The 27,599-nt window shown below is 28.2% G+C and overlaps 1 protein-coding gene across 3 annotated transcripts in view; it reads right to left on the reverse strand.

The window, feature by feature from the left end:
• Positions 1 to 15,246: 15,246 nt before the first annotated feature.
• Positions 15,247 to 27,599, reverse strand: part of LOC142324843 (uncharacterized) — a 51,308-nt gene continuing 38,955 nt past the window's right edge. The window contains exons 7-9 of one of the 3 annotated variants that reach the window (XM_075365883.1): positions 27,040 to 27,189; positions 23,469 to 23,736; positions 15,247 to 20,088 (exon numbers count right to left, since the gene is read on the reverse strand). In XM_075365883.1, coding sequence (XP_075221998.1) covers positions 23,480 to 23,736; positions 27,040 to 27,189 — 407 coding nt within the window. In that variant the 3' untranslated portion in view covers positions 15,247 to 20,088; positions 23,469 to 23,479. Of the gene's footprint in view, positions 20,089 to 20,460; positions 20,842 to 23,468; positions 23,740 to 27,039; positions 27,190 to 27,599 lie in introns of those variants that run through there. The other 2 variants (XM_075365881.1, XM_075365882.1) reach the window with 2 other exon arrangements.

A 27,599-nucleotide genomic window follows, 5' to 3' on the forward strand; every position in this document is an offset into this window, starting at 1 on the left:
TCTCATAACTCAAAAACGATTAACCATAGGATGTTGAAATTTTGGATTTAGGAATGTTGTAACATCTAATTTGCACCTCCCCTTTTCACCGCAATCGACTGAACCAAAAGTGATCAAAAAAGCACAAAATCAAAAAAAAATCTGGATTTTGGACTCTTTATTAACTGCAGTTATAAGCGCTCATTGAGAGTTTTTCAACGACATATCATAACTGGTATTTATTTTCATTGGTTCCGAAGTTATAACCAAATACAATTTTAATTAATGAAATATTTCGATATTACAAGGGGACATATCGGTTCGAATCAGACTTCATCTCCTTTTTTTTAACTTCTTTTTTTAATTTAAATATATTATTTATTAATAATTAATAAATTATTGTTCACTAATAACAATAAAAAACATATTCGAAAGGATCAGAAGTTATTAGTTAAATAAAATTTTATGTACTTTTCATTTTAAAAATTGTGTATATGTAATTTAATAGGCGTACAAGGAAGTCATGTGGTTCCTTTTTTTTAATTTTTGGCTGGCAGTCTTTCTTCTATTAATAATTATGACGATTGATTATGCCTACTACAGGCACGCCAATTAAAAAAATAACCGTTTCAGGTCTTTATTAGATACAGAATTTAATTATATCTTTCCATACCCAACTTTTCAGTTGAGTATAACAATTTTTTTAATTTGTAAGAATGGTCTATAACACCATTATTTGGCATTATTAAATATTAATGAGGTGTTATATTTAATAAAAAGTTGATTCTAACATTTCAATTTGTTTATAGTTATGGATGAGTTATTTTTAAACGAAAAAAAAAAGTTATTTTTAGATAAAAATGAGTAGTACTGCTTTAGTCAAACTAAACAATGCAACTATTTTCACGTAAGAAAACGTAGTACTTCGGCTTACATGAAGAGCTTTACCGGGATGTTATACTTCCGCTGCTCATTAATATTACCTAATCTTATACTGAATATCTCTCGAATACTTAAAAGTAAATAACAGATCTTCCTCATTCAACACGTACATCATGAAGAATTCAAATATCTTTCGATTAATTTCTTCAGAAATGTTGTTTTATTCTGTACCTTTAAAGTAGTTCTTATTCTTTCACGACTTAATTATTTATTTTTGTATTAATATCTCTTTTTTACTATTGTGCTGCCTTGATCGAAGTTTTCATCGATCTTTCCCGACAACAAGTAAAGGGAAGGTTTCTTTTATTACAGGAATAACAAGGCAAGAATGGTAAATTTCTAAAGTATCTGTATAATTTGTAATTACTTACCGATTCGAGTTAAATATTTATTTATTTACTTATACCATAAAATAGATTCTTCGAGCTATCTCTAGATAGAGTTAGATCGAAGAACACTGGCAAATTGTAAAAATTCATGATGTGGTTGAGAATAAAAAACTGTAGTACTGAACCGACTGTAAAAACTATTTCAATACAACGGTGACGTCGATTTTTCAAAAAAAAACATATGAAACATGTAATTTTGTGTAACAAACTAACAACGATAAAATACACGAGCTAATTTTAATGAGCGTCAAGATGTTTCTTTTTCCTTTTATTCCTTCATAGTCGTTTTTATAGAGACGAAAAATTTCGAAGAATATCACACAATTACCTAATTGTGTCAAAAATACAGCGATATGTTTAACGCATCCATGTATGCGGGCACCAGTCGTAGAACGATGTACAGCGAACGGTCAGCTCAGCTTTACTAGTTATGAGTCGGGATGTTACCAGATGTGATGAATCGTCTCATATAGCGGTCGGAATTAGAAACGGCACGGATAGTTGTCGGTTCCTACAACCGGGCTTCAGCGCCGGTAGAGGAGGGTATAACGACTGTTAACCGACATCCCATTTCACGGCAATTATAAACATCGCTCCGTCACGGCCCACCGACCGCAGACTAATTGCCAGCGTCTTCTTCAAATAAAACTCGTCCCTAAATACTCTGGAACTGAGCCAACCGATAGCAAACGAACGACATAACATATAGTATTACACGTAGGGTGTTGAGACATCTCTACACTAACGTAGTTTACTGATGGGTAGTGCCATATTTACACGAGGTGTAAAGGGGCAGTCTTATCTGTCAATTCTTGTTCAAAGATGGGTAACAGTCTTTTGAATTATTTGATCATTAGAAGAGATATAGTAATAGATTTGCTATAAAAGAATGTAACATCAAGTAAATTGTAATATTTTTCAAGTAAAATGAAAAAAATTGGATATAAAACCTCTCAACCAATATAGAATATTTTTTATATAATCTGAGACGTGTTTCAAATTAGTATAGTATTAAAAGACATGTAATATTAACAAAAAGGCCAGTTTCTCTGCCGATGAAAAGTTGTATAATTAGCTCGGAAAGTTACAATTAGCTTTATTTTTTGTAAATATAATTTCCGTATTATTTTGAAAATGAGTCATTAACTTAATAGTTTTTTTTTTTGTTTTTTTTTTACTTTTTATAATTATTTACCAAAAAAATTGTTAACACTGTACAGTGGTTAATAATAATTTGGTTTAATTTCATTGTTAAAGTACTTTATATGAGGTTGTATCACAAGCCCTTAGAATAGGAAAATGATTTCGTTAGTCTTTTATATATATATATATATATACCGGGTGATTCAAATAGAACCTCACAAATTTAAAAGCATATAAATATTTATTGAGATAACTTACATATTGGATTGAGATCTTATTTATAGCTTATTTATAGCAAAACACATCAAGTTTTGACTCACGTATTTCATTACTACTGAATTCAGCTACCAGCGCTGTCACTAGCATTCTTAAAAATGGATACAGTTTTACGTGCTCGCTATGTGCTTTGGTTTCACGATTTGCAGTCAGTAACTCCAGTTGAACATAATTTTTGTAGAGAGTACGTCAGAGAGTCATAATTAACATAAGTATAGAGCCATTTCATAAAAAAAAAAAAAAAAAAAAAAAAAAAAAAGGCATACAATTTACTCTTGGCACCAAACCATCGTTGAGACAGGTTGTTCATTCTTCCAGGCAGAACGGCCCTTTTTTTCTTCCAAAAATCAACCGTAAATAGTATCGTTTATACGGACATGCTTCAGATTTTTCCAATTCCCCAACTGGACGATTACGACAAAGATGGACGCCATTACTATCAGCAGGACGGGCACCACGTAGAAGTCCAAGATTTTCTTAATATTCGATTACCAGGTCGGGGAGTTGGTCGTGAAGATTCAAATATTCTCCAGATTTAACCTCACCAGATTTATTTTGTTGGGTTTCATTAAAAATAAGGTTTATGTACCGTCTTTGTCTGCTGATCTTGTTAAACTGACTTCGCATTAACGCCGCAGTCGCAGAGGTAACGCACGACCCGCTGGCTAGTCTGGAATGAAATCGACTTCAAGCGGGATGTATGTCGCATTGCAAATGGAAGCCATATCGAACCATAGTGATTGTTGGGTGACAAACTTGATGTGCTTTTCTATGAAATGAAACCTCAACCGTATTTGTAAGTTATCTCAATAAATTTATATTTGCTTTTAAAATTGTGAAGTCCTTTTTGAATCACTCAGTATATATATATATACATATGTGTGTGTGTGTACTTTGATTTGCATAATAAACTTTTTATTTTTTTATGTTTATGACTAACCCAATCTACTCTGACGGATAGAAAATCCTTATTCACTAACCACACCTTTTGTGATTCCTAACCCTCCTTCATTACTTCAGTAGTTCTGCGGATCAGATTTAGGCCTGATTCTCCTAGATTCTGCATGCTGAGATGACAATAGCTAAAGAGAGCCACTGCATTCTTAATATCTGTCTGGTAGGAGTTGATAGGAGGGGGTAGGTTGGATGGAGGGGGAATATCTGTGGACCAACTCAGGAGTCGCTTCTTTTTATGTATAGTGTTCTTTATCTTCAATCAATGGAAATAGATTTATTAAATGTGTTATAGTAAATGTATGTAAAATACAGACATTTTTAAATACTAACCAATTTACTTTCAAAACAAAGGAAATTTTTCTCCTAAACGCCTTTTGATACTAATTATTATCAACTTGTTAATGTTACCAGTGCAACCACATGGTCGATTGAGAAAGGCCAAAGCCAATAATTAATTAGCTTCAAAGGGCTTTTTGAAGAAAATAAAAAGTTCCATTATTCTGAAAATGAGGTGATCAATATATTTTTTTTAAATTTAAAGCTAGTTTCATCATACTATTCAATATTTTATGTATAAAAATTATGTATAAAAATTTTTTATATGTTTTATGTAACTTAAATAACAGAATAATTTGACTCTCATGGGACTGGAATGAAAATGTTTATAATAAAGTTCATCAATTCATTAAAAATGGTAGATGATCTGAAAAAATAATAAATCATTTTTACACAACTGCCCAAAAAGGAGTGTAATATATTTAGGGTGTATGTATATAAGAATATATGTGGTAAGTATGTTTCACCATAACTCAACAGTTAAACCAATTTAGATGTATGACCCTGCACTGGAATCCTTATCATTACCAGGAGTATTATAGGCTATATATATATATGTTTAAATAATTTTAAAAAATGTGAAAAAGAATTGATTCTATATACAAAATTGTCATCCAACATGTTCTTCAATTATCCTATATTAAAGAGCAATGTTTGTCAGCAACATTTTTTTTGCCAGTCATGTTTTGTAATATTTATCTCTTGTTATGAATGTATTAATACAAAGAATTATTATTAAAAGTTATTGTAATAATTTAATATTAAATTATATAGAAAATATTACTAAAATTTTAATACAAGAATAATCTACAACATGAAGGCTGTTAGTATAAAAAAAATGGTTAGGAAATGTTTGTAGAAATGAATCTGCACCTCTAATAGTCTTCTAAGCTGGCAGATTTTATATATGTTAATTTATATTAGTACTACAGACTGGTGTTTATACAATGATTAATTTTCCATGTAACGATAAAAAAATAAACAAACCAATAATGAGAATTTATTTTGTATGAACGTAACCGGTTCATTCCTACATCTGTACTGGAAGATTACTATATCATATAAGATAATATGATTTAAAATACCTGTTTGAATGCAAACTATTATCATTCTAGGTTATTTATTCTGATCATCTTCAGAGTTATTGCATTCAGATCAATAGTGTTGCACATTATTAAAGAATATAAATCTGGAGAAGATTTAAAAAATTAACAAAATCGTTATGAGACAAAAAACGATTTATCGACATGCAACTACATAAAGTGTGCCATTTATACACCATGCTGACACAAAAAGACTCATGTCAAATGTAGCTAGATCAATTACTCGGCTTACAACAGCCAAAATAAAATAAAAACTAAGAGTATTCTGAAAAAATTAACAATATCAACCTTTTATTAAACAATCCATTAAATGAAAAACTTTTATTTAACACCTCTTTGGTAGAGTAATATTTCAATTTTCATCCAGAAGGTCCTGGTTTCAAAAATGGCCAGGATGCCATTTTTCACATACTACAAAATTCCCATTCTGTAACCCTTAATTTTCATTCCGTAATACAAGTTTTGAGCATATGTGGAGAATTAATCATAAAATAAAAAGTTTAAACTTTATAGTACTGGATTTACAATAATGACACATTAAATGTGAATAAAAATTTACAAATAATTATATCAGTAAACAGTCCACTGTCATTACCCGTTCTTTGAATCTCATATATTAGAAAAAGTATCCGATTTTTATTTTACTCATTTAATCTATTTTACATAAATTTCATGTACTTAACAAAATATTTATGTGGCTTATGGTTTGTTGTAACATTTTTTCGCATTTAATAGTAAGCCTTTCATAGGCTTTCCATGCTAGTAATGTAAAAAAACTAATGTAATATTTATAATTTAACATTAATAACAGAATATGAACTTTTTATTTTCACTACTGGTCATATTGTATCAGCTTAAAAAACTCTTAGGAAAACATTAATTTTAATAAAATACATACTTTACTAAGAATATCTGAAAATAATTGAAAGAAAATTATTAAGAAGTTCTTTCAAAGGAAATTAATTAAAAATATATATTATTTTTTACAAAGTGTTAATAATGTATGGAAACTTTTATAATATAATAACTTTTCAACTGTTAAAAATAAAAAAATAAAAATTTAACAAATGCTCATACCTTGAACTGATTTGTTTTTCAGTATGAGACCACTACACCTAAGTATCTATAGAATAATAACTCAAAAGTTTAATGAAATAGGTGGATTTGTGGTATATCATTTTCAAAGAAATTGTAAAACAAAACTTAAAGAAAGTTTAGGCTATGACAACCCAAAACCAAAATGTTTTTCATAGCTAGTTCCAAAATTGTCTAAAAGACAATTGTTTCAAATCAATCTATTGTTTTTGGTATAATGCCAAAAACTTGGGATATACTGTAGGCTACTATTGAAACTATCTGTGAAAGGTATTAAATAGTCAACATTTTGATTACTATTGTCATAAGTTGGAGTTTTTTTATCACAAAGTATTTATTTTTCAATGCTCTTCAAAATTATATCTCAGAATTCTACCCTTTCCATTAAAAGGATTAAGTTCTAATGAACCATTTCATTAAAATTTTAAGTTTCTGTTCATGGAATCATGGGAATTTAGTGGTCTCGTATCATAAAATAGATCATTTTGAGGTAGGAGGATTTGCCTGATTTTATCTTTTAATATTTCACTGTTTAACAGTTATTTAAGAGATACTGTACATCACTTTTGGAACTAGCTGTGAAAACATTAAAACGCTGCAATTTGGTTTAGGGTTGTCATAGCCCGAAGTTTTTTACTACCTTCAAAATGTTTATTTTCAGTGCCCTTTCTTTTATAGTGATCTCATAGGGCCTAAGGTACGATAGCTTTACACTGAAATTAAGATATTTTCAAGACAGGGGCATCTGCTACATTTCATTCTTCTCATTTAACTGTTGAAAAGTTATTTAAGGATTCCCATATACTTTGTTAACAATCTGTATATATCTGTGTATACATACTGTAAACTTAATCAAGTGCAGACAATATTATTCAACAATGTTAAGTGCAATATTAACACAATATTAAGTGCTTGATAACAATTTACAATGTTATAAAATCCCCAACTTCAACTTAACATTTCTACTTTTATGTATTATATCATTTAAAAACATCTTTTACGTAAGATAGATGAATTTTCTCATATGAAAATTTATGAGTTGAGGTTATATGAAAATTACACGTTACAAAAATAAATGTTGTTTTACACAGAAGTAATTTAAATGTACTTATGTTTTCGTCAACTTGATTTTATGGTATTGTACAAAATTCCAATTTAACTCTTTCAAAATAATTTAATATTTTTATATAAAAAACAACTTTAAAAACAAACTGTCATAATTTCAATTTTTATCTAAATGAAATGAGCTTAGCTAAAGGAAATTATGGAAAAAAAATTCTTTAGATTATATAATCTTTAAGAGTATAAAAATGTATATTTGAGTATAATATAACTGTATAAAGAGTATATATGTATATAAATAATTATATTAGAGTCAAGGTTATTGGTTAAATATAGCAAGAACATTGTAATTAATATAATCTAAAGAATCTGAAAAATATTACAGCAAAAAATCTCAAACTGAAAAGTCAATCCTCTACAAGTAGTTAATAAACTTAATAATAGTTGATGTGCCTTTAAAAAGAAACTGAAAGAAAAAATAAAACAAGATTTCTAATAGCAGTTTTCTCTAGCTTAAATTACAAGTAGAGAATTCATAAATATAAAATATTTTTAAAATTTAAAATAACATTTTTTGTTCAAATTTTTGTCTACCCCCTGTCAATTGTAGTACATAAGAAGGGTTTGACAGCTTAGCAATAAAAATTAAATGTTTCTAAATTTTTTAGAATGTAACACTTAAAGGTTACTTATTAATTTTATTAACAAGTGACTACTTTGTTTACAATTATTTTTTTATACAAACTCCCAGTTACTTCTCCAAATAACTTTCAGAGACTGAACTTTAAACTGCCTTTTCATATTTGATAATATTTTCATACTTTTAAGTATTTTGTAAATATTTATATGAATATCTTATATGACTATTTTTAAAAGCGTTTGTATATTGTATACCTTGGTCACATTATATGTGTAATACTATATATGATATGATACATAGGTATATTCATTAAAAATTGTTAATTTATTTTACATGTAATTTATATATTTGAGACCAGCTTTTCAATAATTTTTATTTGACATCTCCCATTTATCAAAACAATTTCAGTCTTTTGATTTGGAAAAATTTTCCATCTATCATATTCTCTTCAAATTTTATCATACATAAATTATACAATTGGAATTAATTCTTTGACAGCTATGCTGTAAAAATTGGTCGCAAAACCACTGTCATAAAATTGCAAACTATTCTGGAGATGCAAAAGTAAAAATAACACAAAATAACAATATATTATACTTTCACAGAATCAAGTAATAAATCGATGACATAGCTTCCAAACGTTGGTGGAGTACATTTTATAAAACATTTATATGGAGAGAGTTTTAATAGTTAATTTTAAGCAAGAAAACAACAAAAAATCACTTGCTACCAAGTTAAAAGAGAAAGGCAGATGCTTCACAAGTTACATTGTATTTATATGGATCAATATGGTGGCAACATTTACGTTATTTAAAATAAATCACCTTAATTTGAGTCATATTTTATTAGTATCATAAGTTCTGGGTCAGTGGTTCCCAAACTTTTCCAAGTCATGGCACCCTTTTTCAATTAAAATTTTTCTATGGCACTCTACCCTAAGTAAAAGTATGACTACTCATAAGTAAGAGATAAAAATAATAAAACTCGTGTATCTTCATTATTTTTTTTACTTTATTAACATTAAATTAATAATTATAAATATCTTGGTTCAATTAACTATGAAGCTTTCATAATATTTTGTGGCACCTTGTGAAGAGGCTGCGGCTCCCTGGGACGCCACAGCACACAGTTTGAGAATCACTGTCCTGGGTAATAAATAACAGAGAAAATCTACAATTAATTCACTATATAAGCTTTAAGCTTCAATGTGGGAATGTGAAATGAAAATGTTGTAATGTATGGAAAATACCATGCCTGACTGGGATTTGAACCCAGTCAAGTTTTAATGTATTGTTATATTATTATCACATATTATAGTAAATAAAAATCAAAGTTTTTTATTTTTTAAATATTGATGTTAGACATTTGTGCAAGTCAGTTTTCAATGATTATTCAGCTTTCCTATCATGACTAATTTTTTATATATTATATAATTTTTTATTTACACTTATTTATCTGCATAAAATTTTCAGACAATTATTTTTATGCACAATTATATTTTGCATTCTCTGAATCTAGTTTGGGGATTCTAGATTTGCAGTCTTTTAGGTAACACTTGATGCATTTTGGCCATCCTTGTGTTGGAAAGTGGTCTATCCTAACATAACTGGTTTCTTTTAATGATTTTGCTAACCTTTTTTGCAATGTAATTGTAAATATCTTAATGCACTAAAGATAATTCATTTTTCATACATGAAGTATGTCATACAAAAGGTGGAATTGTATTCTGTCAGTTTTCTTAAATGTTATAATGATAGGCTCATTCAGAAGCAAGGATGAGTGCACTTCCTCAATTTATTCAGAAATTTAACTGTGGCAAACTTCTCAATTCTAAATTTTGCATCTTCTATTACGATATTCACAAATTTTTACTTTTAGCTCAACAAAGTAATGAATTTAACTACTTTTGTAAATTTTTTTTCTGTGAATTTTTACAAATGTTGTCATTTATTATATATACGATCTCCAAAATCTAAAGTAAATCCCATCTGAAGCTAATAAAATTAAATATTTCAAACTCTGAAGGTTAGGTTTGGATGGAATGTAAACCCTCATGCTGCATACTGCAGAAACTGAGATCCAGTCTTTCCAAACACCGAGATCATCTGCTGACTTAGGTCTTGAAAAATATTTAAACATTTATTTCTGAAATTATTAAATATGGGTCTAATTTTATGCAAATAGCTGTTGTATCATGATACTGAAAAAAGTTACTTCTAATTTTGTAACACCTATACCTGAACATAGAATTTTAAGTAATACTTTAAGTTTTCCTATTCCAAGATAATTTTGACTGAGCAGTTTTGAGTACCCATAAAATTTCTATTCTAATAAAACAAAGCAGTTCATTTTTAAATTTATTCCAAATGAGGAAGTTAAAATTGTAATTAAAAAAATGCCATGAAATGATTTTGTACAATGTATGATATTCTTATCCCTAAAAAATTGGTTTCCAATGTAAACTAACATTTTTCGGGTTCAGTAATATCTGGAATGCATTTACCATAACATAAAAAATATCTCCCAAATAAATAAAATAAAATTTATTACGTAATGCTATTTTCAATATATCAATTTTTTCTACATTTTATTGCTAAAAACTCTTCCTTTGATGGCCCTCTCCTAGTCTCCTATTTTTAATGTCATTATTATGTACACAGCCATGCACATGATGAGAAGACAAAAATAATTATATTTCATAAATACTAAAAATTTTACTTTGATCTTTTTGATTTCAATGGGTATGGAATCTGTTCAGAGCTGAAGAATTATCAAACATTTTCTGAGCATTTGGACTGGAAGTGAGGTCACTTGTAAACTTACAACACATCGATGAATGACACACAAATGCCTGATAGAAAAAACAGTAACACCTTCTACTGCAATCCACATCAGATGATGATTTATTGGTAAAATCGGAAAAAATATGGTGTTATAATTTTTTCTGAGGTCATATCAATAATAAAAACATAAACTTTTTTGTTATAAAATTTTAACTGATCATAGATCACCTTATCAAAAATGTTAGATGATGAAAGCAATAGAAAGATCAAGATACTTATTTACTACTACATTTTTTTGTAAACATATCCATGTTTATAAAATAAAATATGCTGAAAGTGGATAGCTTCTTAACAAGTCAGTTAAATCTCAACCTAAAGTCTCAAAAAGAATTTAAATCTTTGTGGTGCTAGTCAACTAGCAATATCAGCTTAGGATAGTTAATAAAATAAACTCCTGAAATACAAGCAACTATAAAACAAAATGTTATTTTTAATAATCATAACAAACTTGACTACTAGTAGCTAGTTTTTTCCAATTCCTTACCAAAAGTGTATTCCATTAAAAGCTTTAGGGCAAAAATTAGAGTATAAAGATTCAGAAAACTTCCCAATAGAACTTTTTTGTTCCTTATAAAAAGTAAAGAAAATATTGTGATTGCAAGAAATTTCAGTTTTCAGATTTGAACAGTAATATCCATTTTGACTAGTTTTGGCACGACACCTGTAGGTACGTATGTATCTTGCATAACAATTAGCCATAGTATATTGAAATTTTGGATTCAGAACTCTTGTAACATCTATATGTGCACCTGCCCTTTTGATTGCAATCAACTGTACCAAGTGACACAGTGTCCAAAATAGCACAAAATCCAAAATATTTGGATTTTGGACTTTTTTTTAACTGTACTAATAAGCTATTATTGAAAGCTTTTCAATGATATATCATAGGTGGTACTTATTTTTGTCAGTTCCAGAGTTACTGCCAAATTTTAATTAATGAAATATTTGGATCTTACAAGGGGAATGCACATCTGCTCAAATCAAACTTAATAATTGATTGATTTATTAATAATTATTAACCTCAGATTGTAAAAAATTTTTTACAATAAATAATATTTTAATAACAATAAAAAAAAGAATAAATATCAGAATTTATTAATGAAATAAAATTTTATGTACTTTTCATTTAAAAAAAATAAATATGTATATGTAATTTAAAAGGCATACAAGGAAGTCAAGTGGTATCCACATCAGATTTTTTTTATAATTTAGATGAGTGTGTTCTTGTAAAGCGGTAAAGCCTAAGTAAGAAAAGAGGTAATCAAAAGTTAAGAGTTATAAGATTTCTTCATGCCCCTACAATTACAACTTGTATATAGTCTTTTATTCCTACGATTATCACCATTAAGAGAATTACTGGCTATTAAAGGTTGCTAATTTGCATAAAAACAAAACAACTTTTTAGTTTTCCATTGGAATATTGTTTCTGATGTCATAGCAAATGAATTCCAGATAATACTGAATTCCAAAAATACTATATTTCCTTGAAAACAATTTTTTTTAAGGAGATGAATAACATATATAAAATTAATCAAACTCATCTCAGCATCTGGCATTTTTTGGTTACCATTTTAACCATCATATTAATTGTGCATGTTATGCCTGAAATTTTAATATAACAATAGGTTTATAGGTTAACGGTAATAATAATGCATTAACATGCCCATATTTAATTAGATATTTTATATTCAAATTTAATTTGTTGCCTTGTCCTTCTGTTCTAATCCACAGGTTATCAATGGAGCAATTTCAATCCTACTGCCATATTACAAACAAATTATAATCAGTCCTAGAGCAGTCTAATAACCTTCTTCTACTTTCTCTGTGATCCATTCTACTCATCCAATTCCCAAGATTTTATTTAAGTATTCACTCAAAACAAACGAGTTAGATGAATGTAGTAGGTAATGCAACTAAATCCAAATTAATTCCATAGATGTAAGTTTTCAATATAATTTCACTTAAATAACATTTGTAACTGCCCTTTCATATTCTTCATATCCTCTCCATATTAAGTATGAGGCCACTTCTGTAAGAATGCAACTTCAGCAAATGAATTCAGGACTTAATTCTTACCTACCTCAATATGATGCATGGGACCATTATCCAAAATCACAACACTTTTCTCTGATAAATTTATGATCTATTTTTCTTGACCCTTTTTTAATGATTTCAGACATTTATCTCTTCATGTTGGGTTAAATGACCATCCCAACCCCTTAGGGGGAAGACCTTGTGACGTTATCGGTCGCCACACCACCCCCTCCATTCCAAACCCTGAGGGGCTTTACCGGAAGTCTAAAGACAACCTCTGATAAAGCCAGGGTTAAATGACCAGAAATTAATCCTATTTCAATGTATGTGCGCACTATTGTCTTGGCTCACTGTAAATAAGAATATTTCTTATTTTATTTTACACCGGCCTTTGCTATGTGTATGGGTTAAATGAATATACGTGTCTTAATTTTTGTAAGTGATCCTCTTCCCTAAATTATAACTGCTTATATTGATCATATCATGTTTTTCTACAGAGAAGATCAATTTACTTTCACTTTCTGAATCTAAAACCACTATTTTTTTAAATTTCCTTTAATTTTTATTGTCTGAATCTCTTTCAACTTCAGCAGAGATTTTCTCAAAAATTGTTAAGTTATCCATCTTGCAGTACCTTTCAAAACTACATAAGTTGGTAATTTTCTCATGCATTCTAATTTTTTTTTTTATTTTACGGAATGAATAATTAAAAGTGATATTCATCTTAAGTAATTAATTACTATACTTGAGGTTTGCTGAAAACCAAATGAGTGGAAAAACATTTTGTTCAATAAATGGTTCTTACAATTAATTTTAACTTGTTCATAACAGATATTATGTTAATGACAAGTAATAATCAAGCTAACATAGTGCACAGCAAAACGCAGCTTCACCACTCCTAAAAATAATTATCAGGTTATGTATATGATATAGTCAAGTCACAACAGCTCAATAAAGTAAACTTAGGGAGGGATAGGCACTGGATTGTCAGTGTTACAGGGGTCACAAGCTAGATAGAATTTAAACTAGTTCATCTACCATGTAGAGATTGAAAAAAAGGGGATACCAGAAATTTTTTTTCTGTTTCACAGTCATACTCTTCCTTTGACTAAACACATATAAAATAACTGAGGAGAGTAAGTAGCAATATCAGGATTGCTATCTCATAGAGCAATGAAATGATGTTCATTAGACAGTGCCAATAGTAAATGATATTACATTTAACGCTGAATATCACACATACCTATATCAGTGGCATTCTGAACAACACTAAATTCAACACTGTAAAGAAGAAAATGAGAAACACATTATCCCTTAATATAATTAGGAAGCCCTGGGATTATAACTTTTATTGTTAAGAATGGCTGACTTTTTTGATTGACTACAGGGTCAGGTTGCCTAAAAACAATGCAATTATAGCACAAATTTACATTTATCTAATTTTGAGTTATCACATTGCACTGCATATTTTTTAGACTGAAAACTACATACTCCCATGCTGAAATCTTTCTTTTTTCCAGTTACTAATTCAGACAGCCTTTTAACATTACAATTTTTGGCAAAATTTATTTTGAAAGAAAAATACAACACACACCAAGTGTTATTAGCAAGAAATTATATGTTGAAGTCAGGTATATAAAAAGGCTACAAGAAATGAATATTTAAAAAATCTAAACATAGCAAGATAATATCCTAATTTCCAAAACATAATAATATAATTTATGACAACAAGGTCACTGGACTGGATAAGTTAAAGATATTGACCCGGCCTACTTAACATAAACGTAGTTACTATACATATTTTCTAGTTAATATTATTCTGTTCTAACAGTAAAATAATATAACAATACTGCTTTTCAAATTGAAATCGTGTGTAAGCTTGTAACAGCTATACCAAAGTATTTTATTTTCACTCACATTAAATTCAGTTTAAAAATCCTACATCAAGTTATAACAGGAAACTATTAACGTTAAACAATGATTAATGTTACGTAGTCGCAAAAAACAAACATATGTAAAATCCACTAACAAACTGCACGATAGAAAAATTGAACTTTTCTCATCGTCAATCCCTTAATTCTCAACATCAATTGTAAAAAATAAAGATCATAACTTGCCCCAATCCTCTATGGGTGATTTACTGAGAAAGACGACAAAGAGAAATACAACCAAAGAATGTATAAAGGATCCAAATCACTTTCAAAACTAGGCACAGCAACAATTACACCATTTTAAATTGAATAATTTCATGTGTTTCTACGATACAAAAATTAATAAAATGTACCTAAAAAAAATTATTCATATGACACAATTCCGTAATAATTTTTCAAAAATCAATCATGTAATTCTGAAGCAAAACATTATTTACCATTGCAATGTAAGTTGAACTTCAAACAGAGATGGATTTATAGTACATCACAAGGTAATAAATAAAATTACGAAACTGAATATCAATTTATTAAATACCAAAAATTTGAAAAAAAAAAAAGAAACCAAGAGTAATTTGTATTAATCTATAAAAAATATATTTATAATATACTTATATACACACACAATATATATATATATATATAAATATATATATACACATATATGTATATATAATACAATACATAATACAATATTACAATCACATATAATCATATTACATATGGATACATTCAGCACAGCTTATAATAACAATAATAATAATAATAATTTATATGTTACCAATAATATATTCCGTACATTAAAATTTATAAATTTCTTCTTAATAGTAATAATATAGTGAAATGGTACTGAAGAATAACAGCATAGTATCAAACATTAATTAATAGTAAAAATCATAATAATAGTAATAATAACAATTACATTTATGACAATGACAATGATAGTGATGATCAATTATGAAAATATCCCAATACGAAGGGATAATGATACAAACGCAATAATAAGAATACAATATATACATTTTCCTCAATACGCGTGTAAATGTCTAAAGAATATAACATATATATGTATATAAATATATAAACATGCATACATACAATCTACTCCCTTTTTTGTTCCTAGTTTTATTTTTATTTTCTATTTTTTTCAATATTACATTAAATTTTACACCAATCACTGACTTACAATTACTCACTAATAATAATGTAGAGATAATCGTATATCATTTTAATTATTTTACTCTTGGCGTATTTAAATTTTCTTTAAATTTAAATAATAATACAAATAGCAGTGTTCTGGTAATAAGCATCAATTATTAAAATGAAACATAAAATAGATATACTAGATAATACAATATTACAGTAATTACTGTAATATTATTTTAAATATTTTTCTTTTTGGTCTACAAGATTACTGATCTAGACCAGAAAATGCAAAAAAAGGATTTACTTCGATGTCACCATATGAAATCTACTAACAAGTAAACATAACACTTTATTAGAATCCAGTAAATCAATTACAGCAACTATTTTCCAGTAATACATCAATGTAATAGCTCCAAAAACCACTGTGCTTTCTAAATTGCAACGTTAAGCTAAATAGAGCATGCCTCAGCACCACTAATCTGTTAGTGTTCACATGACAATTATTATTCATAAAATGATCAACAAATACAAATATATTTTATTTTTTTATATTATTTTTTTTATAGATTTCTATTATTTACAATGGTGCTGCACTTTTCATGATTTTAACAAAAATATTTTTTTTATTTTGTCTAAATATTTTCCAGTTAAATTACAGAAGTTATACTGTGAAACACTATCCATACATTTTAAACATAAATTTACAGCAGTAAATAAATAATACACAATCTAATGTATGGTAATTTATACATATCAATATGCATATAATCATTCATAAGTAACTTTTTCTTTGAAATTAATAACAAAAATCTAAAACAGGAAAAGAATTTCTTTACAGAACCAGAAATTTTTATTTACTTCCATATTTACTATTAAAAAAAAATCTGTTCTACAGAAGCATATAATTTAATCATACTATTCTTGTTTAGATTATAGATCTAAGAAGAATTGTAATAATCTTCAAAAGAAGTATCCCTAACACAGTGAAATAAATTTATCTCTCATTTAGGTTGACTCAGATATCAATAAGATTGCATTTTTGATTCTCACCAGAATCAAACCTTAACGTTTAATATTGTTTGAATTTTTAATATTATGTTATAAGTATCAATATGAAATACAATTTTAAAAAACCATGATAATTAGTTAAAAATTACATTGAGAATTTATAAAATAAACCCTCTAAGTAAAGCATATAAAACCATTAGCCATTAGTTAAGATATCTAATATACAGATTTTATACATTCATTACTAATAAAAATGAATGAATTATAAACAACAGATTTTAAGAGAATACAATTTCAGTTTGAAAAGTCATTCTGACTTAATTCTAATAGTATTCTAGACAGCATACAAGAACATTTATATCCATAATGTATTTTATATTACAATAATGAATGCTAGTGAACTTAAATTTCAGACAAAATTAATTGAATCACTTCTTTAAAAATGGATTCAAGTTTAGAGAAAAAATTGTCATTTGAGAGATAATTAAGTGTTCAGATAATTATAAATGATATTATAGTGACAAGAACAGATAAAAATAGCCCTTATACTTCTTGATTTTAACCTAAGTTGAATGATTATTCTAAACAAGTAATTAAAATGCAAAAAAAAATACAAATCGTTATTCATTAATCATGGAAATTACTGTAAATTGTAACTAAGGGATGTACTTTATTGATGTATATCAAAAATGACTAGGGCTTTAGGATGATTACAGCATTTTGATGGAAAGTTTATTTCTTTCATTAACTAGTTCTTCAATCACAGTATAACTTCATTAACTATTACTTAACACAACTATAATAATCTTTCACATTATAATCAATTAAACACTAAATTACATCAAAGCCCATACTTATGTAAATAAAATAAAACTGCACTTCTTTTTATGGGTCACTTAACTTGCACATTACAGCAAAAGCAAAACCCTATGGGTCACAATAAACTGAAAATTTAAACCCACTAAAAAAGTTAAATAAAACCCCACTTGAACAAAACAGAAAAATAAAATTAAGGAAAACCCATAATAAATCGACATAAAAATAAAATTATGTGAATCCTTGCCCACAATTAGATGTGGTTAGCTAATAAATTGGATAGCAAAATTGTTTTTATTTCAATGAAAAAAGAAAAGAAAATTAATCTGTTTTCAGAAAATTAAGAGTGTGCATTAATCTCATTACATGAGAATTAATAACAATAATAGTCAGTTTGGATAATTTGATCCCCAAACTCCCAACCCACACCAAACTAACCACTACTTTGCTTATAATAATGGTAAATATCAACAAATGATGCCATCTATACACATTACACAATGAACCAAAAAAATTATAGATGTTAATTCATAAAGAACAGAAATAATTTAAAATTATTTCTGAATAGTTAATACAATAGGTGTGATACTCATGAATATGGTTGATTGTGTGTGTGTGTGTGTGTGTGTGTGTGTATGTATGTGTGTTGCAAATGTTTGCACGTGCACATGTCTATGTAAATATTTATATATCTGTAAGTATGTAAACCATACACTTACAATACTGCTCATTTTTACACTTAAAAAAGAGTGTGCAAACATAATTAATTTTATGTGCTAACTATTCATAAAATATTTTCTATGTTTTTATAATAAATGTAACCGCAAACCGTATCACTAAAAAACATCATTAAGGAATAGATAAATAAATAACCAGGAACATAAATGTTAATAGTACAGCTTATATATATAAATGTATATATATATATATATATATATATATATATGTACAAATATATAAATTAGAAATATGTGTGCTTTTTTTCATCCTTCTTGTTCAATATTTTACATATAAAATCATTACTAACCGACACTACTACCACCATATTACTACTACTATGTCTACTGTTACCGATATTAATGCCACTACCATTACTGCAACTGCTTTCTCAGTTTGCATATGTATCTACTCTCATATAAAGTAGTTAAGACAATATCAACTAATATAGATTGTTTATAACAATAATAAAAATAAAAATAAAAAAATAGACAAGGTTAAACTCTGCAGTAGCTCTGGAGAAACAATAGTGTATAAGACGTATGCCAAGAAAACAATCACAAAGTGATTTATTAGCAATAATTACGATAACACTTATGACAAAAAAAAAATGAGGAATTCAAAGCTGCACATCTGCAACTCACATTCCTTCATAAGGAATAATCAGCCAAAAAAACTGAAAACCTAGATATACTTACTCATACACAAAATAATTTATATGAAATTTATCAAGACTACAAAAAAGAATTTATATACGAAAAAGCTGATGAAATAAGAGTGCTTTAGAGCATAATATTTTTATAGATTGTATAATACATACATAAGACTGAATGAAAATGTCAACAAAACACTGAGTGCATTCTCGCAAAAACAAGTACTCACAAATAGAATGAGTAATTATGATCAAGTAAATGGAATAATTAAAAATATTAACAGTAATAATTATTAAAACATTTTCATTATAAGCAAGTGTTAGTCTGTATGAATCTACTCATCAAATTTATTTTCATATAATTTCAGATGATTTTTAAAAATAAACTTGAATGAATGTTAACTATGAATATTAAAAAACACGAATGCATTTCTGAATACTTAACCACCTCCCTCAGTATCATTACATAATGCAAAACTGATCATCCTAAAATTGTGTGTTAGTTGCAAATGAAATTACATTTGCACAAAGGATGACTGGTACTTAATCTAAAATAATTTTAAAAAATTACCATTTGTAAAAAATGAGAGCATTCAGTTATGTTGTAAAAAAATGCATACACCCTGATTTATGTCAATAAATTTCTGTTTAATATTTTTATGTAGTATACACAAAGAGTTTATAAGTACAACCACACAATATATATGATATAAAGTACTAAAGACACTATCATATCATACTGATCTTTGCTAATTTAAAAAAGTAACAAAAAATGCATTTATTTACTGAATAAATACTTCAAATACAGCAAATGCAATGATAATTAGCTGCAGCAGCAATAACAATAGCGGCACTGGTTAGCAGCAGTAATAACAACAACGACATTAAAAATTGAATTAATAATAATAAAATTAAAGATGAAAATAAATAACAGCAACAATAACAATGGTGCGTTAATGTTGGTAGGTCGATCAAATACATTCTGCTTGCACATCACAACCAACTGAACAGCAACTCATCACCTAGAAAACAAAAAATAGAAACATACCTTTTTTACTGGATATACATAAATACATATTTATGTTTCTTATACAATGTAGTTTCATACAACGGGTGGCAGAAATATAATGTTTACTGGAACATAATAGGAGAACAAAATGTTGCACAAAGCAACAGGACTATATAATCTTATAGTTTAATTCTCCTACTACTAGCTTTCCAAAACTTGTTGACCCACGCTCTCACATTTTCTAATAGTTACTATTTTTATGGAGTCAAGTCAGCACGTCTAAGACAACATTCAGCGATTCAATTTTTAACAGCAGAAAAGTAAATACTAGTAACATTAATTATTACATTAAAGCTGCTTATGGTGATGAATCTGTTAATCGAAGTATTGTAAGAAGGTGGCCATAAAATTTGATACACTAAAAGCTGGTAAAACAAACATTGTGGACGAACCTCGGGCAGTGGTCAACCAGTTCTTACATCTGATAAAAAAGGATATGGATGATCACCAAAAGGGTATGGATAAACTGATTCAAAATGTTCATTGCACTACACACCTCAATGCTACCCAGATAGGTTTATTGAAAGAACAAATAAGACACATTATACTCAACTAGCTATTACAAAATCAGTCTGCGGTGGATTTCACTTTGTGGTGCCACCACAACTATGAAAAAATAGTAACGAGGAATGATGAGAACAGCTTCTAAAATGTTATCAGATTGAGGAAGATGACAGGAGATGAAACTCGGTTGAATCATTACAACCTAGAAGAAAAACAGCAGAGAATGAAATACCAGCACTATGAAAAAAATCACAATTCAAAATAAAGCTCTGTAAAAAAAATTTCTCTAGTATTATGGGACTTCAGATACATGTATATGACCAACTGGAAGTGTGTTACTGTAAACTCTGAGCAATACAGTCATTTGATTAAAAATGAAGATTTAAATTTATAACATATCAAATACTCATACATATCAAATAAATTCTCTATTGCTATTTTAAGGTTATTATAAAACGTTTTATATGAGGAAGTAAATCATTATAAGTTTTTAAATGTAAATGTAATAGTAAATATTTTTTTAAGGAAGAATATATAAAAATTGACTTAATCATTGTTTCATAGCAAGCATGACTATTCCCTTTAACATCTCTATAATTATCAAAATATGAATTGCCAAAACTCCTTCATGTATTTAAATATACACAAGGGTGTATTACAAAGTTCTCCCTAGACTTCATAATCTATTCTGTTCATGAAAATAATAGAAAAGTTCATATAAACATGTGCTAAAAAGCATAGTTTGCGAGTTACAGCTAGTGAAAGACTGCTCAGATTTCGGCTACCCTGGCGTAATGAAATTGTACTGAAATTTTTAAAACACTGGGGCATAATTATTGATTTGTTATATTTTTTGACCTGAAAAATCAAATAAAATAGATCCCAGAACTGCATCTGTAGTATTTCTGGAGAAATTTAGAGTGAAAATCAATAAATCGGGGTAAAAAATCCTGTTTTTTTTTTGTGTTTGACATATAATAACTTGGATAATAAACAAATCAAACATTTAAAAATACTTGTAGAGATTTTAATTCTCAACAAAATGGTGTACAATAATTGAATAAAATAAAGAAAAATTGTAATTTTATTTAGAAACAGTACATTACATTTGTCAGAAAATGTAAACAAAAACAAAATTATTTTTTGGTGAAAAAATTTGAAAACTTTTATTATATTTTTCTATAAGAAAAATAGTTTGTGTTTGGTGAGTGAAAAAGCAAGACATACTTCACCATGTTCAGCGATTTTTTTTGTAGTGAAATGTCAGATCACAGAATTTACCTGATATTTTGCATTAAAAACAAAATTAAGTATAGCAAAACAGTTGAAATTTTAACAAAGGCCTTTGGTGACAATGCTATGTCAAAACACAAATATGTGATTTTAACACGTTCAGGAAGGTCGAGAAGACATCAAAGATGATGAGGTCTGGACATTCTAGTACATCAATCAATGATGAAACTGTTGAAAAAGATTAGAGATTGTGTTTGCTAATCGCAGAATTAAAGAGGTTATTGAAAAAATAAGGATTTCATACGACTCATGAGTAATCTTTAACAACTTGAACATGAAACAAGCGGCAGCCAAATTTATTCTGAAACTACTAAACTTTCAACAAAACTGGCATCATGTTCAAGTTCAAGGAATCACTGAACAGATTCCTTCCTGATACTGCTGACTCTTCAAACTTGCTAGCACATATAACTGGTGACGAAACATGGGTGTATGGCTATGAGATGAAGGCTCAATGATCTCAATATAAGTTTTCTGAGGAACCAATAATAAAAAAAGCATGTCAAGTCTGTAAGTCTAGTGTCAAATGTGAAGGTCCTGCCTGTTTTCTTCAGCTACAATTGTTCATCATGAATACCTACTGCAGGGTCATATCAACAAGCAGTACTACCTAGAAGTTCTACCCAATTTGCATGAGGCAATCTGAAGAAAACGACCCAAACTTTAGAGACAACTCTTGGATTTTGCACCACAGCAACATACCAGCACACTCTGCTTTACTTATCCAACAGTTCATGATGAAACACAAACACCATTGTGATACCACAATCACCCTATTTTTCAGACATAGCTCTGCTCCCGTTTAACTGTTTCTTATTTCCCAAATTTAAAAGGACACTCAAGGGATAATTTTTGTGGACAATAGTTGAAATAAAGGCAAAATCGCAAGCAAAGCTCAAGGCAATACCCAAAGAGCGTTTCAAATTGGAAGCTAAACTGGCATAAGTGTATAATATCAGGGGGAGGACTACTTTGAAGATTGAAAAAATACATTTGGAGATTTTTTTTATTAAACCTTGTGTGTATATATTGTTCAAGAAAACTGAATGAATTTATTGAATATATTCTAATACTGTAACATATGTTTCTTGATTTACAAATAGTTTAATAATAATAGTTTAGTAAATTAACCATAATAATAAATATATAAAAACTGAAATTTTCATGGAAGCATTCTCTAAAAGTACGCAATGTTATAAAACCTATAAATGTTATATTGGGCTGCTCTTTAAAGGGAAAAGTAAAACATATTTTTACTAAAGGATATGACATACTAGTACAATAAATGAGTTTTATTAAAAGTCCTTTTTAAAAATTAAACACTGCATGTACATTAGTAGGCAGTGATTACAAATATTTTATCAATAAAAATGCTATTAAATCATTTTTTATGCATTATATTGTGAGAAAAATATTTTTTTTTATATAACATTTGGTAGGTTAAATCTTAAAGTTTGTGCTTATGATCTTCCACAGTATGTTATGTTTCTCTTTCTCAATAAAATTATCACTGCACTCATATATATTTTAAATTACCTTTAAAAATGCTATGAATGACGTAAATCGGTCTGTACAGATGATGTGAAACCATTTGGATAACCAACTCCAGCATACACTCCGGGTATAGCTGTGACAGTTGGATCATCCAATAGCGTTGTCATAGTTTCCAATGGCAGTGATAATGGTAAAGCAGGCATCGAACGTGTCATTCTTTCTAAAGAACGAACATCTTTGTCGACTGCTTCTAGAGCCCTTTCCAACTCCTCTGTTTCTTCCCTAGTTGGTTCATATTCACCGTTCTTGTCTTCTGGAACAAGATTAAAGTAAAGTAACTAGTTGGCAAAAATATATTTACAACAATCATCAAAATTCCCATCATCAGTGACAGCCATTTATTGAAAACTTAAAATACTGGAAATATTTTTACACAATTTCATCTATATAAAGATATATAATTTTATGAAAGCACATCATGAGATTATTTTGCGGTTATTCTGGTTATTAAAAAAAAAATTTTTTAAATTTCAACAAAAATATAATACATTAAAACTGTTATAAAACAGAAACCAATGGGACATCAAAAAGTCACCAGTCATTCAATGTTTTGAATGAATGAACGAAAATATATGTGTATTTAGGTGTGTCTGTGTATGTATGTGCATGCACACATACACATAATGCGCCCAATAATTATCATTTACACTGTTCAAAGAAAATAAATTAAATGTATGTAGTTAGTAGCAAATTTTTTCCTTATGTTTTTTTTTTAAACCGCTACTTTAAAGTAAAAAGTCAAAAATGAAAAAAATCAATTTCCTGTATCTCTTTTACTTGATAAATGCCCCATACACCTACTGAAGTTTATAAAAAAAACTTGTCTTCCTGAACAGATTTAGTGAATACAGCGGAACCCACGAATAAAAAGAAGGCTGTAATGAGCAAAATTCCAGGATTTTTTTGGTTTTCCATCTCATTAACGATAAATTAACTTGCTTTTAGCAAGTTATTGATGCATCATAAGCTTGGTTATTACAAGTATTTCATTTTTTAAAACACTGTAATTCAAATAAGTTAAATAATCAAATAATCTTGATGCAAGGGAAATTCCATTTCTTCATCTACAAAATATACATTTACAATTTATACATAAAGATCATGCTCTTAGGCTTCTCAGCCTATGATTCTTAGATTATGACTTATGCTTCTTAGATATTAGTGTAACATATTATAATATTATGAATATGGTTTCTTAGATTATGACTACTAGCCTTCTTTTAGGATTATGAATCAGGCTTGTTCAGATCAGGTAAACAAAAAGGTTTGTAACAGGATGTTGTACATTATGTACAATTTAAATACATTCAGTACAAGTTCCATTGCGGTACTACAAAGACTGGTAGTTATTTTAATTACTCGGATTTTTCTGTTTACAAGATTCCAGGAAAGACTGGGGTCAAACAATGATCCATCAAAACTGCCCAAACAGGTTCATCAAACTCTATAGCACCTTTAATGATTTAAGTGAAAAGTCTGAAGAGGGGCATGGTTAAAAATAAATTTTACCTGTCCTATCCCCAATGGTAAATTCAGCAGTGATTTTGCTAAGTTTTACTGCACACTAATTACCATTTTTTTTGCTAATTCACTGAACACTAACAGTTTTGGTTAAAAGCAAAACGTATTAACATTTAAAAATTGTATTACATCTAAATTTTATCTGTTAATAATACAAAACACATTAATATTTTATTTTAAAAGAGCTTCTTCTTAGGTATACAGTATATTTTTTGTATTATAATAGATAATGACAGCATAAAAATTTATGGTTACGAGGTGGCAACTCAAAAGTACCGAGCACTTGGATGTAATGAGCATACTTGATCAGCCCCTTGAATTTCATAATAACAAAGTATTGTATTTATATACAGTGAATGTATTTATTACATTCACTCATCTTTGAAAATATTTATTTTTTTGTCTTAATGGGCTTCTAAGAGTATGAGGCACATATAGATTTGCCAAAAACCTGGTAGGTGATAATTTTGACTGTTTGCCACATTTCCATTTCTGTTACAGACACTTTAGGTAGTTTGTTGTAGTCTATTAATATGTTAATCTGGCCATTAACATTTCTAAAATATTAATTTAATAGTTTCATGAAACATTTTATATAACAATTATCATAATTCAAGTTCAAAGGTGAGCCAAATTCAGCTTAATTAAAAATTGCCATTAAAAATAAGGCAATTAAAAAATTGCCATATTTATTGATCTATATACATTTAATGATCAATAAGTCTTGAAATATTTATTTTTAAAAGAAATGCACTTAATAGAAAAAATGTTCAACAATTTTACAATTACAATTTTAATCGCTTAGTAAAATACATTATTGGCTTAAAGGTTTATGACTATTACTTAAGTGCAAAATGTTATTTACTTCCTATTGAATCTTTGAAAAAACAATAGTAAATCTACAAAATTTAGAAACAATTTTTATTTTTTTCATTAAATAACACATGTTCTTTAACTTTCAGAGTTCACAAAACTTTTAACTAAGAGTTCGAAGTTTTATTATTTATTTATAGAAAATTATATGCAATCTTCATTACATGTGAAAGGTACAAGGGCTACTCCATAGTTTACTTCCAGTTGAATTTTTTAAGAATAAACTATTTTATATAGCAACACACAAGAATAAAGTAGTTCCCGAGCACTATTTTCAATCTAATCTTCAGTTTTGGTAATAAGGAGAATGATGAAATATGAAACTTGTCATATTTCTCTTGCCATCTGTGGGTGAGATCAGTTGTTTGATAGATATAATTACCCTGCTTTGCTGAGATCAAATTAATGGATACGTCATATTTATGGTAAAAATGCAATGACTAACAACTCTATAATGGACTGATGTTTTTCTTTCTAGATTCATGAGTTAACTAAAAAATGGTGACTAGTAAAAACAAAAGAGAATTTCACTGACAGAATTCACAAAACCTGGGATCTCAGTAACATCAGAAGTTTGTTCTGAAATGAAGAATCTTTGGAGGTCAAAAAAAAATTCACTAGATACTTATAAACTGTTCATTGTAACAATGTAGCCCACATACAGAAAAAGGTTTGCTTGGGCAATTCAAGTGGAGTTTTTTTACCGTACTTCTTCAGATCACACCTGGCACCAAGTGAAAGATGGTCCTTCCACCAAGCCGGCTACTAAACCACTGAAACCAATGAGATGTTTATGAGCGAGACTGATCTTAGTCTAATAGCTGATTATACAAGTGACATAGTTTTTCAAGAGTCTCTACTTACTGGGTTGCAGAATTATAAGGTGGTATGAAATAAAGTAATTTGCATAGGCATATAAAAGTAATTAGTGTAACTTTTTTATCACCCAACTGGATGTTAATTTTGAAAGAACCCTCTCATTCTTTTTGATAAAGATTAATTTCATCTTATAAAATAAATAACTTCATGGCTAATGTTACGAATGGTCCACAAATATAAGTAGGCTTCATTTGTTAAATGTCCTGTTAGAATAAACCCAGTGACAATCATCAGAGGAAAATTATTAAATAAAAAGAAAAAAATTTTGAATATAATTTACCAGTGAAAAGGTCATTAAAAGCATCCGTAGGTATGTTAAGCATATTGGTGAGATCTTGGTCTTCTAAAAGTCTACTGGCCTGACTGGCAAGTTCAGCAGGATCAAGAGAAGCAATCGCAAGCACTTCTTCTGGTACTTCTTCGACAACATCTAAAATAGATTCAAAACCATACAGAATTAAAATAGATAAATTAAAAATGTACCTGCGTCTAAAAAAAAAGGTACCTAAAAATCTTACAGCAAATCTGATTAAGTACTTATCAAATTCAATACAAACTTTTTCTGTCTATTAAATAAAATGAATTATATAACTACTCAACAAAGTTAGTCAACAAAACATTAATCACACAATTTACACAGTACCCAAATTCATCCAAAATGTACCTATTCTGAGTCAAAAAATGAATTCTTTCATGGGGCATATCAGGATTTTTTCTTCACTATACTGTTTATCTGCTTTTATAAATTAATAAAATGATCAGTTTATAATATTTCATTATTAGAACAATGAATGAAACAATAAAAATTGTTTCAAAACAAACAACTGACTGAATTGGACT

Source organism: Lycorma delicatula, chromosome 5 (genome assembly GCF_047948215.1).
Source record: "Lycorma delicatula isolate Av1 chromosome 5, ASM4794821v1, whole genome shotgun sequence".
Taxonomy (NCBI): Eukaryota; Metazoa; Arthropoda; class Insecta; order Hemiptera; family Fulgoridae; genus Lycorma; species Lycorma delicatula.